Here is a 15532-nt window from a genome sequence, read left to right on the forward strand (position 1 = left end):
GAATAAGTCAGGTAAAAACACACAGTTTCATCAAAGAAAAAGTTTAGTCATTTACCAAAACAGCTGATCACTGTAGTTTACACTTAATCAAAATGAAGTAGTGCATTTGGACTATTTATAAGTACTATTTTCAGTAGCAGATTAATACATGTGTTATTCTGTAGGCAGTGAATTTCATTATTAGTAGTTTTTTGGTCTTTCTGTTGGATATTATCAGTTTGATAGGGTTTAAACCCCAGGTGTCAAAAATAAGGCCTGGGGGCCAGAGTCAGCCCAGCAAAGGCTTTGGAAAATGGGATAAATTTTAAATTTTTACTCTATTTTCTAAGGTTTTACAACTTTTATCTTCTTATAAACACTTCCTTCATGTCCATTCAGACTACACTGAAGTAAACAATTGATAGATAAACAATTAAAAGGCAGAAAGTTCCTTTTTTTTTCACTAGCTGTTATAAAAATGTTCAATTTTTAGAGATGTTTCACTGTGAAACTTTATAAAAAATCGAGGTCACATGTTTCATGTCCAATGTGACACTTTTAAATCTGAATGACATTTATTGTTTAATGCTGGTAGAACAAAAGCAGCAGAAAATTTTAGTCATCAGCTCCTAACATTTTATATTTGAAATAATCCTCACAAAACCATAAAAATCGCAGGTCCCAGGATCTCAGATAGTTGAACCTAACCTAAAGATGATACTTTCTTCCCTAAATGTACTTTCAGCAACTCAGATCAGCTGAAGGTGCTTTAATGTTATGTTGTCATACTTCAAAATAAAAATCACAAAAAAGTTTCTTTACATTTAAAAGCTTCTGCTCTTTTTATCTAGTGTTATTTCACTGATTTTGACAGTTTTGTGAAGCCTTTAAAGTAATCTGGGAATGCAGTTGCATTTGCTTGTTTTTTTTTAATATTGGTTTTTAATTGAAAATCACATATAGAATATATAGAACTACCCTTTACTTCAAAAATGTGGAGAAACAGCAAAAGATGCCTTTAAATCACACATCTATTCTAGCTGAAAGCAATATAAAGAATATAGTTAAAGGCTCAATAAACACCATATTTTAATACTTTAATACAAAAACTTCCAAATGTGTTTTTATTTAAACTATTCGTGCTTTTTCAATAATCAGTGTTGATATTGAATGATACATGCAGCATTTTTATTACTGTCATCACTGTAGCTTCTCAGCTGCTTCACTATAACGGGAGGAAGAGGGGGGTTTATTATGAACTATTAAATATTATCATACAATCTCATACTTCAAAACGAGCTTTAAATAAAACCTTTAAGGGTTTTAAATCCTTTAAATGTGTCTTGAGTTTTCTTGTAGTAGCTTTTAATCAGTTATTAAGCGGAGGTGGTGTATTTATTTAGAATTATCAGGGATAAGTTGGATCGGTGCATGTTAGATCCTTCAGTTAGTCGGATCAATTCAGTGAAACAACAAGGAGCTTATCAAAATTGTCATGCGTCAAAATAAAAGCTTCAAATATGCTTTAAAAACCTTTAAATGTGTCTTCGCCTTGTGTTTTCTTGCCTTAAACCAGCCTTTAAATAAGTAGTAGTCGTAGGTTTGCTCTGGTGTACATTTGGTCCTCCAATCAGCGGGAGTAACTCAGTGAAACAAAGCAAATCATTTTGATTCTTAAACCTGCTGACAGCTACATAAGTATGTTATCTGCTTACAGCAATTTGCTCAAGATGCTTTAATTAAAGCGTTAAAATGTCATTTGTTTCAAAAGAAAAGCTTCCAAATATGATTTTAATATTTTTTAGAGGTTTTAAAAAGCTTCACTTTGTGTTTTCTTGTCTAAATTAATAATTTGTTTTATATGTACAGCATTTTTTAACCTGTAAAAGAACACTTCCAGAACAGCTGGACACAGCACATTTCAGCAAATTCAGTAAAAACAGGATGAGACTATTTTCATTGGCAGATTGATTCACATTCACACATTCCAGTGACTGGAATCCAAGTTTTAGTCATTTAATGTGATTTACTAAGAAACTAATACAGAATATTTTTGGCTTTATTGTTTAAAACTTTGGTCGTGGCATTTATGTTGTTTTCTCATCTTAAAATAGTGATAATCAGCAGGAGGGCTGGGCTCAGTTGACTTTAATCCATCTGAAAAGAAAGAGTTCATTGTGACGAAGCCAAGCACACCTCACCGTTTGTGAACAAACACGAAGCCCCGAGGGTTTGGTACTCTGTAATTTGGCTACTTTTATTCGAGCAGGGTCATTTTCAAGAGAAATTACAAATTAAGAATTCAATAATACTTTTACAAAGACATTTCAGGAAAGATTCTTCTTCAGTCATGATATCATACATAGTATTTAACAGTCCCTCTTCATTTTTTTTAGCTTAAAAAAAGAAACAAAGATGAAGAAAGTGGAATTTTTCAGTCGAAAATACAGTGTTTTCACAATTGTATAAAAGTTCCCAAATTTGGAATTTTCCAGTAGCTGGAAAATAAAGGAAAAAAAAATAAAAATAAAATAAGATTAAACTTCGCATTTCACAATGTTTCAAAACACAATAAATGCTCTCTTTACGTAAAATTTGCCCCTATGATCGACACCATGTTCCTTTTTACTAAAATATATCTATATATTGAAGAACTATAGTACTGTACACAACAGTATGAAATAAATAAAATTAGGAAATATAAAATGGGCCACATAAATAATGTTTTCTTTTCAACCTACAAATAAATGAAATGCAATTTGTTGTTTTCAAAAAAAAAAGAAGAAAAAATGGTTTGGTGTAATACTGACAAAGAAAAGAGGTGAGAAAACATTGCACAACATAATGTAAACTAAGGAACTGCTGCCTATAATACTGACACGGGTGCTTCAAAGAACAACGGTGAACCATTTCATCAATACTGAAGCTGGTGAAAAAAAGTAACCTTCCTTTTACACAATACGAGGGTGGCACTTGCAGAAAACACACAGGTTAAAAGGTTTGCATATAAGGCTTCTTTTTTCTTATCAAAAACACCTTACAAAGGCTTCGTCCTTCATTTTTTTTTTTGACCCTCCCCAAAAAACAACATCTGTCCGTAAAACTGTATTTTCCCTTAAAATGAAGGTCTCTTTTAAAAAAAATAATAAAGAAACAAACAAAAAAATAAACGGGGGGGGAAAGCTCCTTCACACAGTCTTTGAATTTTAATTCCTTCATTTGATTCAAGAGGCCTAAAACAGTGTGGCTGGAGATGAAAACTAAAGACGACACCGTAGGTAGGTTGGTGATAACAAAGGTAATACTGAAGGACTGTAGTAGTGCAGATACTACTGCTCTTTTTCCAACACTGTATAAATATATACATAGGCAATACTTTTTATTATTTTTGTTCATGATTATAGAAGCGGAGTGCAATTTGTACAAGTCACTAGTTGTGCTATAAATACTATGGAACACAGGGGTTTTTATTTGAGGAGGTTAGCACCACACATATTTTTAGGCCTTAGTACTGTACATTTTTTGAAATGTATTCATTTATTCATTGTTCGGTTTGCATAATGCAGCTTATTTCACAAACCCAAGCCTCCCCCTTCCCCCTTCAATGCCTCCTTCTTCCTCCTCCTCCTCTTCCGGATTGATATTTGAGTCCACGTTGAGGAGTCCGTCAAGCTTCCCGGAAGCTTCAGGCACGTGCACGTACAGCTTAAAACACGGCGTTTTAAACCGAGCAGGTAAGAATACTTGAACCGAAAAGAGAGAAACTTAAAAACTTTTTTTCTTTTCTTTTCTTTTGTTTTTTTTTTTCATTAGTTTTTCTTTTTTTAAACTTCTAAAGATGGGAAGCTTCTGAAGTGTCGCCGCCGATTACACGCCATCCTCCATCGCGTCCTCGTGATCCGATTTGGTTTCCGTTTTGCCGTCCAGCGAGCTATCGTCCATCGAGTGCTCTCCGTTCTCCTCCTCGTCCCTCAACGTGTCCGGGTCCGTGTCCATGCTCTTGCTCTCCTCCTCCTCCTCCTCAAACTCGTCGTCCCTCCGTCCAATCTTTGCGTACGTTCCATCCACTTCCTTTCGCCCTGCATCTCTGATCCCTCCGTTCACCACGTCATGCCTCAGAATAGCCTCTCGCTCCGCCAGCTCTGGGTAACCCTGAGGAGTCATGCCCTGCAAGTACGCCCTGCTCATGAGCAGCTCGGTGGGCTCCAGGTGGCCCTTCTCGCGGGCCTCCCTCTCTGCGGCCTCCCGCTCCTCGGCCTCACGCTTGCAGTAGGAGTAGCGGTGGTTCATGTGCTGCGAGTATGAGCCCGAGTGCGAGAACCTCTTCCCGCACTTGTCGCATTGGTAAGGTTTCTCCCCCGAGTGCAGTCTGGAGTGCTCGATGAGATGGTGTTTGTGTTTGAAGGCTTTCTTGCAGATCTGGCACTGGTGCGGCCTCTTGCCTGCAGAGACACAAAGCAGAGAAAAAACGAAAGGGACGTGAGAGGCGTCCTGCAGCCACAGCAAATCAAACACACACACACACACACACACACACACACACACACACACACACACACACACAAGTCAGAATCAAAGCAAAATATTGAGGAAAAACTCTGATGAACTGGATGGCATGGAGTAAAAATGACATCACCGAGCATTAAATCCAACTTACGACTTTGGGCTATTTGTTTATTCAAATTGGGAGCACGATGAGAAAAGCGTGCTCGCATTCACAGGCCTACATTATGGAAATTCCCCTCCTGTGGTTGAAGCATGCAGAAACTCAACCGCAACTACTTATTTTAGGCCCTGCGTGCCACACTGATGAATGCAACATAAATAAACTACTGCAAAAGCAAACAAACAGAGAAGGCGACAAAGGGGTAAACAAACCCGAGATGGGGCTGTGGGGCGGGGAAGGCTCCGAGGGGTAACCCTGCTCATCTCCAATTGCAATTCGAGTTCATGGCGAGGCCTGGGACTATATTAGGTTTTGAGCTGGAGCTCCTTCCCTACCAAATATGACGGCGCGGCTCAGATGCCAAGGCTCAAAATGAGAAACCCGAGCTGTCCAAGAGTGCAGGGTGAGATAGTTTTATGGTTGGCTAAATGGCACTTTTTCCCCACACTCCTTCACCTAAAATATACCTGGATTCTTTTTAAAAAGCTACAAAGAAGCCTCTAATTTTGGCATTTCCCTAACTGCTGCTCACCACGTGTGGAAATATGGCTTCCTGCCTCGCACAAATCACATGACTCCCCCCTCTGACAGCTCCGAAACTGCACTCCAGGTCCAACATCTGGCACGATATTGTTAAAAACACACAGCGACGCATCAGGAGTGGAGATAACGCATCCTCGCGCCCCACCCCATATTTTCTCTTTTAAATGAAGAGGAGATCTGACGGTGGAGCCTCCCTCCCTTTTATGTCCAACCAGATAACACGAAGGCTGCGTAAAGCACAGAGCGCTTCTCTACAGATAGTGGATAAAATAAATGATGCAACTTGGTGAAAGAGGATCTCTGTATAATAACTATAATGAAAGACTTGTTATCGGTGCTCTGAAGCTTCTAAGCACTACTCCGCTGATGTGATCTATCGTCAATAATAGGGCCGATAAAGGCATTAGGGGGCCTTTTGCTGGCTTTACATATCTAGGTGAATTGATGTGTGTCTTTAAAGATAGCAAAGTGGTTCATACAGGAAGACATGATTGGGAAATAAATGGTACAATCCTGCCTATACCTGCAAAATTACAGAAAAAGAACACACAAAGCCTTTACTCATTCGCTGGATTTCAACCCTGTCAATGAAGAAGCAAGTTAGGTGTGGGTTTACATATATACAACTTAAGGGTTAAACAGAGAAGGAAAGAAGGAGGGAAAAGGGGGATAACATAAAAAAATATTTATATATATTAAAATATATTCATACTGATAGGATTTGGCAACACAAACATTTAAAACATAAAAAAAGCATGGGGTTTAAAATAAGGGTCTAGAACAGTATATACCTGTGTGTTCATATTTGTGTCTTAGAAGGGAACTGCTCTTCTGGAATGTTTTGTCGCACAAGTCACACGCGTACATACCACTTTCGGTCTTCTTAATCTTCTTCCGCGACAGACAGGAGTCGGGGTCTGTCATGTCGTCCAGCCCTGACATGTAATCTGGTGTACCGTCGAGCAGGTCCCCCTAAAAAGAAAAAAAATCACAAACAAAAAAAAGGGAGAAAGGATAACACAATAATGAATTTAGTGTGATGATGAGATGTTGTATATTCTTTTAAAAGTGAGAAAACAGTGAGGTGGTCACTGTGTGTGTGGCAAATAACATGACTCTAGCTTAAGCTAGCTTCATGTAAATGTTGCTAATATCTGTTGCTGACATTATTCCACATGTAATCCCTTTAAATTTTTACTTAAATTATGAGTTTATGTTCTTAATGTGACTCAAACAAAAATTTATTTATTTATAGTTATGTTTAACCAGAAGACACCCTTTTCTGAAGTGTAAATTGCTAAGCTAACTGTAAATTAAGAGTAAATATCAAAATGCTACACATTGCTCAAAGAGCGTTCGTGTTATAATCTCAAAAGGTGTGACAAATTTTTTTTTAGCAAACACAATAAATATTTTCTGAGCTGCTGGGAGTTTTTAACCCCTTTAGAAGGGTATTTACCTTAAGCCGCTGTAGCAAAAAAGCTAATATTTGTTAACCCACTATCTGGTTTTAATGAAAAGTGGAGTTTATTTTATCTATAAAGCTATAAAACCTATAAGCTCTTTATAAGCAGTGTATACTTTTTTAAATGTGAAAAAAGTTTATTAGTTGTTTATTTTTTTAGAATATGTATGTTAGAAATGCTAAAGTTTATTTTTCCTGCTAACTTTGTCTTGCTAGAAAAACAACCTTGTACTAGTAGTTACATTTTCAAGCTATATAATCATTTAAGGTGACAGTTAATTATAACTAAATTAAGGAAAAATAAGGTGCCTGTGTTCATGTGCCGGTTTATTAACTCCTAATACTAATTTGAGAGAAAGCTAATGTTTATAATTTTAGTTGCAATTTCTTATATTTAGGTTTGCTATGATATATCTTGAAAAATTGTATGAAGTTTGACAAAAAGTTAGCAATTAGGTGTCATGCTAATTGCTATATTAACAGCTAAGTGTTTGTTAGCTAATTAGTATGCTTTGAGAGTGTCATTTAGCAAAACTACAAACACTTTGTAGCTCAATCTACATTGGTGGAAAAGCTCATACTTGATACTTATATTATTTTAAATTACATTGATTTACATTATTAGCTGATTTTTGTGAGTTTAGGTCATAACTGCTTCATATTACATTAATATAAAGTTACTGATAGCATGCTAATTTCTAAACTAACTGTTAAATTTTAAAGGAAAGTCCAGAAGATCAACGCAAAAAAAGGAAGTTATTTAGTTGTGAATATCCTCTTTTCTTTAAACAATAGCTGGTGAAAGATCATAAAAATATCTAGCCAGACACCATTTGTCCACATAGGATCATTACACTGAAGCGTTCCTCCCAAACAATCACACAACGCTACATGTTCTCATGCATTTTTGATTACCAGCACATACCGGCGTTTATTTCTTATAAAACTTTCAGCTCTGCAGTAATATCACCCATCTATAACTGACAGTCTCCTCATTATGAAACACCGCTATAATGGTGTATTCAGTGTGGTCTAATTTTGTACACGAGCGTTAATTCTGCACATTCCTTTAAAATTCTCTTTTATGATGAAGATTAGTCTTAAATATGAATTGATGGAGAACAATATTATAACATTAGAGGAGGCACAGTGAGCCATTCTTGACATTGCAAACTCATATAATGATTAAAATCAGAAGGTGCACCTTAATGGCCAATATTGAGCCACTGAAGCTTTCCTTAATGAATATGTGTGTGATAATGTGGGGACAGCACTGCACTGTGTTTTAAGAAGGGACCACTATCACTCTGCAATCAATTTGAACTAAACGCCTGTAGCTGTATTTTTAAAATCTAATTTAATAACTTAGAATAGGAAACATTATTAATACTTTTTTTCATCAAAATGGCTCCCTCTATGTTAAACAGCCTTCAGCATTCACTGGTAATGAACATGGAGACTGTGCATTATTAATCCACATGTAGAAGCTCATTTTGGCTTTGGCTCTCTTTAAAATGCAGCAAAGTTGCAATGGGAAATTTCAGAGAAGTGCACAGCTCCGGGGCTCACCTTTGTCATTTTTACAAAGGCCTTTCACCCATATTTAATAACAAAATATGTGAGTTCAGGCCAGCTCTGGAGGAGGACTGGAGTCGAGAGCATTAATGTACTCCAGCGGGTAAAATTTACTGTGCAGAGTGGTAACAATTAGAGCTTTAACGAGATTAAACTTTAGGGCCAATATGGGTCCTGTCATATATTTTAACCTGATGCTGTTTGATATTTTGTGCCAGTGTTTTTTTGAGGGTAAAAATTAAAACACCACTAACATTCATAAATCTGCAAATGAAACTCTGGTAGAAGGGCTGGAGGCTCATTAAGACGGGATGAGATAATCCAGTTAAAATGAAGTCAAGGAAGTAGAAGCAATCCTCAAAGCTTTTTCTTTTTCATCACTGAATGATATTACTGCTAAAACAGCTGAACACAGGCTGCACAGGCCCTCCTTTCCTCCCACTAATGACGCCTCACTTTTTCCACCCCGGGGTTGTGTCACAGCTGTTTATCTCCATCGCCTATGCCAGTTCAGTCTACCTCAGGTGAGCGTTTCACTCTCCTAACTCCTGAGTGGTTTTTTAATTAGTACAGAAATGAGTTCAGATCATTTCAGAGAATCTGAGTGAGCCTGGGGCTTTCACAAAACCACAGGTGGCTTATTTACCTGGAAACCTGGTTTCCGCTGGTACTTTCTCCTCTGCTGCATCTCGGCAAGGGTAGCTGCCCCTGCTGCATAAGTGTAGGCCATGTGTGGTAGGAAGCCCATTTGATCCATGCCCGGATAGGGCCTAAGACCTGGTATGCTGGCCTGCATCGGGGGCATGAATGTGGCGGGTGGGAAAGCGCTCTGAGGTGGAAGCGACGTGTACAAGGGTTTGGCCGCAAACGGGTTAATGCCGAAGATGGGGCTAGTGCTTTTTTCTAAGTTTCCATTGTTGGTAGAGCCTGAGAAATCCTTTTTGAGATAGGCCAAGTTCAAAGGCTCTTCGAAGTGCTCTCGGGGAGAAGGGATGCTGTTATGGTCAATGGTAATACTGTTGACTTTAGGTCTGCTTTTGACAGTCAGTGCATGCTTGGGTTCCTTCATGAGTCTCGGCAGAGACAGGTCCAGCGGCTCAGCCTGCAGGTCTTCTGAAGTCAAGCTGTTTGGAGTGTAGGAGCTGCTGTGAGAGTTTTTGGAAGAAGTGGAGGACAGATTTAGCGGGGAAGGGGTGTTGCTGCGGGAGTGGTCCAACTTTTCACCTGTGGGTTTGGTTTGGCTGCCGCTGAACTGGTGGTTTTTCAAATGTCTGAGCGAGTTGTCACAGTTGTTCACGTTGTTATGGAGCTCTGCTATGGAGGGTGATGTGATGCGGTCAGTAGGCTTGATTAGAGACAGTGGCGACCTAGCTGCCAAAGAGTCTTTTGGTGGAGTGTGGTGGTTATTTGTTCCGACAACCATATCCATGTTGTTCCTGTGCTCTAGTGGTGGGGTCCTGTTAGTGCCGTACTCGTACATCTTTCGCTGCTCAAACCACTCCTTGACAAATTCCTGAGGAAGACCGACCGCTATGGAAATCTTGAGCAGCTCCTCCGAGTTGGGCTCCATGTTCATGGCAGAGTATGCCTTCAACACAGACATGTGGTCCCTGTAAGGGTTAAGAGGCCCAGTGAGTACCTTCTCAGACAACACGGAGGAGGGTAAGTGAGTGTTCTTCTCCATGAATATCCCTGGTTTATTGGGCATCAAATTCTCACTGGGCTGCAGCACAGCTTTGATCTCCTCGTTCATTTTACACAGGTAGCGTTCGTGCTGATGCAAAGGTATTGGCCCGGGGAAGGTTTCTTTGCAGTATTGGCAAGCGTAAGGTGTAAACATGTTGTTTTCCTGCACCTTCTCATCCACACCTCCTTCAAGCATGTGGTTGGGTTTCTCTCGTTTGATATTGCTAATCTGTCTCTTTGAGTCTGTAGTCAAGCTCTGGAGGCAGGCTTTGGCTTCGTTCACTTTTTCTAATGTGTAGTCGATGATGCTTTTGGTGGCGCCATTGTGATTGACAAGTGGAAGACCGACCTGAGCCGTTGTCAGCGCTTGTTTCTGCTCCTCTATCTGGGATCCCAGCTCCTTCATGTGGGCTTTGAGCTTGGAGAGCTCTTCTGGCTTGCAGTCCATTTTCTGCCTGCACACAGTGTTGTCCACGATCTGGAGAACCTTCTGTACTTCGCTCAGGTTATTCCCCAGTGGACCCGGGTAGCTCAGGAGCTGCGCTTCAAGTCCGGCCATCCCAAGATGCTGCAAGGGGCTCTGGGCCGAGCTGTGGTGGATCCCAAGTGGGCTGTTTCCCCCCACTCCTCCATTCATGAAAGGCCCAGGAGCGGCAAATCCATGAGAAGCCATCATCAGCTTGTAGTCGAAGTCCAGCGGCTCCGTCTTGATGTTCAGGTGGTTGTTGTGCTCGGCGAGGCTGAGTGGCTTTCCGTTCTCAAGCTTTTGTCGCAGCTGGGTGATGGCAGTGTTAGTGGGGGAGGCGGAGGCAGAGGTAGGGGAGGAGCCTGTCTTCATGTTGCTGCGCATCCTGCCATTGACTGCAATCAAGCCAATACACTTTTTGCTGCTGATGTGGGAACTGTAGGAGCCCGAGTGAGAGAAGCGCTTCTTGCAGTTGGGGCACTCATAAGGTTTTTCACCTGAAACAAGAAATATAGATGGTTAGCCAAGACCAGTAAACAACCAATTGGCTCAAAGGGGGGTCATGCAATTTTGCTTTTTCTCTCATATTATTTTACGGTCTATACTTTACAATATAAAATGCCTTGAGGTGGCTGTTGCTGTGAACTGGTGCTATGTAAATAAAACAGAATTGAAATTAACTGAATTGTGCCAAGATGTGCGATATGCGCTAGAGCCGGTAATCTTCCAGTATAGTGTCTGTGTTTTCTTTATTTTCTGCCAAACTGAATTGGTTTAGAGATCTTTGCTCTTTTTTTGTACTTACATGTTTTGAGTGAAAGTAAACCATTCTTTAACATTTATTAGCTTTAACATTTTCTGCTCAGCTCAGTGAGCACACAAAGACACTAAACACAAAGGCATGGAAACCTCACTGACTACTTTTGTTTTGGACATTTTAAGCATGTTCAAACAAGTGTGATGGACATGAAATTATTTTTATTTGATTTTATTTGTAGGGAAAAAGGCTCCCATCCAATAAACTGTAGGAATTAATTGAAAAAACAAATTCCTTAAGAGTTGGGGCACTGTTAAGAAAATGTAAAAGTTATTTAATTCTTCATGTTTTGCTTTGAACCTAAAGTCAATATAATCTGAAAAAACTGCATTAAAATTAAATTAAATTATATAAAATAATAAATTATAGTTGAGCAATAGGGCTTCCTAGGTAAGGATACTATTTGTTTCATGCTTGTATTACCAGAATAACAGCTCCACAGTACATGAAGTTTTGAAGTAAGTTTAATGTACACATCTGAACTCTGCAACAAAATACTCTTTGTTTAAGGCTGATAAAAAGGAAAGTTTGCAACAAGTAAACAAATAAATTCAATTCAATTTAAAAGCTTCACACACATAAGCAAATATTGCACACCCCGAGGACTTCAGTGTCCATTAACAGCCGACGAGTGTCCAAAATAAACCAAAAGGAATATCTGTGGATCCTTAAATCACCGTTATGAGAATGTGGCAGGATGAATGTTATCCTTCGGTCCAACCCACTTTCAGCCTGGCCCATTAGGGGGCGCTGGTATAAATAGTGGCCATTTGAGTGTCTCTGCGTCACTTGCCTGTGATCTCCTTTTTGGTCACCTGACTTCCCCTCGGTGTGGTGGAGATCATTTGTGGGTTATTCTTCTGAAGCCTCCATCGCGGCTGGTCGTAGCTATAGAAGCCTCCTCTGAGCTATTCTGCTTACGTTCTGTGACCCGGCTTATTTGGTACGTAATCAACTTTTGTTACGCTCTCTGCCTTCTATTGTTCTTTTATAGTAATTATTTATTATGTTTCGCAGGAAGTGTGGGCCTTAGTTTTGCGCCAAGCTACGCGAACTGAAGTGCTGCTGTTTTGCCTTGCTGTGCTTTTACCGTCTGTTCCCGTTGTGAGAATTCTTTCCCTGCTGCTGTCAGCTTTTACAGTGGACGTCGGCGTGGACAACGGCCATATGCATGCCGGTTATCGGAGTCAGCTGGCGTGCATATTGATTGACTGTTAACTTATCGTCGTGTGGACGGCAAGTTGGAGCAGTACGGCGATTCCGTTTGCTCCAGATTTTAGAGTTTTATTCAGATTGTATGTTGTTTTATTGCTTTTTGATTTGTAGTTTGGATTTTCTGTTACACCACTGGTGGGAGGCCCTTTTTCTAGCTGTAGATCACCAGTGTGGTCCTGCAGTTGGGTTATCCCCCGGTGCTACACATTAGTTTGTTGTAATATATTAAACATTTTCTTTGTTTCTTTTATTCAGATGCGGAGTGCCGACGTGGAGGAGACTAGGGTGCCTTGGTGGTGGGATCCCTTGAGTGTACACACCTGCCTTGTCTAGTTTATTAGTGTGAGTGTGTGATAGTGTGTTGCACTTGTGTTTTGGTGTGTTTTCTTTCTTTAGTTGTGTGTGGCATCCCTGCCCCTCCACTGGTAAGCCTCAGCTCTGAATACCTTTTTAAGCATATTTGTATTTGAATATTTATGATTATGTTTTTATTCGGTGTTTTAAATAATTACCAATAAATTGTCAATTTGTTTATTATTGAACCTCGTCTCTGGATTGAGTATAGCGAACCTAAGTGCCTTTTTGGTGATTTAGTGTCATTTCCAGTATTCTCTGGGTGAAATTCCCAGGGTGGCGTTGTCGTTCTTTAAAACTGAAGAGTATTTACTTTATATCCCAACCTCGTCTCGCCACAAACTTTCAAAGAGCAGGGCAGCGTTCTTCCTGCAACTCACCGCTATGAATCCGGAGGTGTTCCTTCAGATGGTGCTTGTATTTGAAGGCCTTGCCGCACTCGGTGCATTTGAACTTGCGGTTGCCGGCTGCTTGGTTGAGCAGTTGGTGCTGTGAGAGAGAGAAAAAAAAAGAGCGAGAGAGAGAGAAAGAGATTTAAAAAAAAGAAAAATGTACAAACATGGAGGGGGTAAGAGTTCAGTTCACGCTACAAGCCAAATGGCTCCTGTCGCAAATGAAGCATCTTGGCTTTCTACTCCCACCTCCATTGAGCAACTACAGGCAGCGGCGGCGATAACAGAGAGAATCACATACCTTTTAATTTCCTGGCTGCACAGCCAAAGGAGGCCTGCCTTTAGAATTTGGCAGCCCAGAAAATAGAATAAATGAAAAGAGTCTTTTTTTAGAGCGTTTCTCCTTCATTAGAGGTGCCGATGTGATCTACTTTTCATTAATTTGGGGTCTAATCAGTCCAAAATGTATTCAGAATCATCTGTGAGCTCTCTCTCGCCAGCATACCTGTATTCACACCATCTCTGAATTTCACTTTTTTTTCTTTCCTCCCCTCTGCAAATGTGTTGCAGTAATTAGGTCCCCCCCCCCAAAAAAAAAAACAAAAAACCCTCAAATGTCTCTTTAATAATCTTGGGATAAAGAAGCCAGCACATGGGCCCGGCCTTGATTTTGCTGTTCAAAAAAAAGGTAAACATCAGTTGCAATCCATCACATTTGCAATTCAAACAGAGCCTTCCTCTCTTAAAAAAAGGGAAAGAAAAATCAAAATATAATAATACTCAGCAACAACAACACGGGGTGTGTAAACCTGGCTCGTCACTCACAAAACAATTAATTCCAAGTGGGAGGTAGGGATGTTAAATGGTTAGTAAATATGGATAAAAGAAAAAAAGAGAGAGAGACACATTTTCTCTGAGCTTGCTAGGGGGAAAAGCAGAGCGACTCCCTCCTCCCAGTTCAGCCTTGACAAATGCTGGGGTGTGTGCTGACTCTACCCACATTCCTGGGGAGACAGATGGTGGCGCGCAGGACACTGGGAGGACTGGGAGGAATTGTTCAAACAGCCCCAACCTTCAAAGATCAAGCAGGGAGAGTCGAGGCCCCGCCAAGCGCCGGAGAGGGACCCCACCGCTCGTATGTTGCTGAGTTGCATAAACAAACAGCAACAGCTGCTTCGCTACCTCCGCCCCCACCTCCATCGCCACCGCCACCACCTTCCTCTTACTTCCCCCTCCCTGAGGACCCCTGCCCGGTAAAGTTTAGTCTCGCCACCACTGCTAATAAGACACAATTGCTCCGCGCTCATAATTGTGAATGGCACTGGCGAAAACGCTCCGTCTCTCCTTCATGGCTTGTTGTCTGTGTGAATGCCACCACTGCTGTTTGTGGGCGGGGGCCCGACTGGATTGGACTGGATGTTTGCATATGTATAACCTCTAATTAGTCATATTTCAGCTAATTGCTTAAGAGGAGGAGGAGTATTAACGCTTGTAAACATAGCAGACAGAATGGAGCAGCACATGTTTACCTATCAGAACATTACTCTTTATGTTAATCTGACTGCGGCTCGGCTTGTTGTTAATTGCCAAATGTACATCTAATATAAGCAAACAGTGGAGTTTGTCAGTGTCGATAATTAGAGGACAGGCTAAAAAAAAAACAAGAGCGCCACCTAGGGAAAGGAATCAAAATGAGTAAGACATCACCTCAATCTCATCTGGAGGATTAGCACTTAAACAATCCAGCTCATTTACAAATCAAGATAACCGGCTTTGTAGAAGGAGCCACGGTGCTTGAATAGGAGTCTTTGGCCATTGACTGGACTCCGGAGGGGAGCAGCAACAGCATTGTAATATGAGGATTGGGACAGCGGCTCAGTCGGCCGGCCCATCTGCTCACGTTTACACCCAGCTGGTAGATCAGGTGAAAGTGCTGGCTGCTGACATCTGATCAAATCAGCCACAGTCTGAGCCTGTCATCCTCGCTTCAGAGAGCACAACACAACACCCACGACCTGGGACTGAACACCGCAAAGCATCAGAGTACATGATATCATCTGTTATTGGCTGAATGGCTCAGTTCTTTTTTTATAACTCTACTTGCATCACAAGGTTTTTCTAGCAGAGGAAGTCCAAGAGAAAATTGGACACCGAGACGTGACAGATTATTTTTCTCCAAACGGGGCTGACCCATTTGAGCTGTAGTTTCTCTGTATGTAAAAGAAAAAAGTCTAACATTTTATAATAAACATTGGTAATAAACGATAAATTGGTAGTTACCTTTGTATCTCTCCAGGACCAATTCATTCTTGATTTTTCACTTAGTTTGGCAGACAAGTACATTACATTCATTTTGGACCCCCTACATTAGTCT

General features: G+C 40.5%; 1 protein-coding gene and 1 long non-coding RNA gene across 8 annotated transcripts in view; one reads left to right on the forward strand and one right to left on the reverse strand.

Annotated features, from left to right (window-relative positions):
- Positions 1 to 2210: 2210 nt before the first annotated feature.
- The window catches only part of zeb2b (zinc finger E-box binding homeobox 2b), a 100329-nt gene continuing 87007 nt past the window's right edge, over positions 2211 to 15532 (reverse strand). For 5 of the 7 annotated variants that reach the window (XM_085397557.1, XM_085397559.1, XM_085397553.1 and 2 more), the window contains 4 exons: positions 13147 to 13255; positions 8875 to 10877; positions 5980 to 6160; positions 2211 to 4421 (listed from right to left, as the gene is read on the reverse strand). In XM_085397557.1, the coding sequence (XP_085253683.1) occupies positions 3847 to 4421; positions 5980 to 6160; positions 8875 to 10877; positions 13147 to 13255 (2868 nt within the window). In that variant the 3' untranslated portion in view covers positions 2211 to 3846. The remainder of the gene's footprint in view (positions 4422 to 5979; positions 6161 to 8874; positions 10878 to 13146; positions 13256 to 15532) is intronic. The other 2 variants (XM_085397560.1, XM_085397556.1) reach the window with 1 other exon arrangement.
- LOC146642076 (uncharacterized) lies at positions 12068 to 12807 on the forward strand. The gene is made up of 3 exons (XR_014909544.1): positions 12068 to 12140; positions 12215 to 12446; positions 12668 to 12807. It is a non-coding gene; the product is annotated as an uncharacterized LOC146642076 (long non-coding RNA).

This window comes from Rhamphochromis longiceps, linkage group LG23 (assembly GCF_057381845.1).
Source record: "Rhamphochromis longiceps isolate RC_006_pf linkage group LG23, R_longiceps_female_GT1.1, whole genome shotgun sequence".
Classification (NCBI taxonomy): domain Eukaryota; kingdom Metazoa; phylum Chordata; class Actinopteri; order Cichliformes; family Cichlidae; genus Rhamphochromis; species Rhamphochromis longiceps.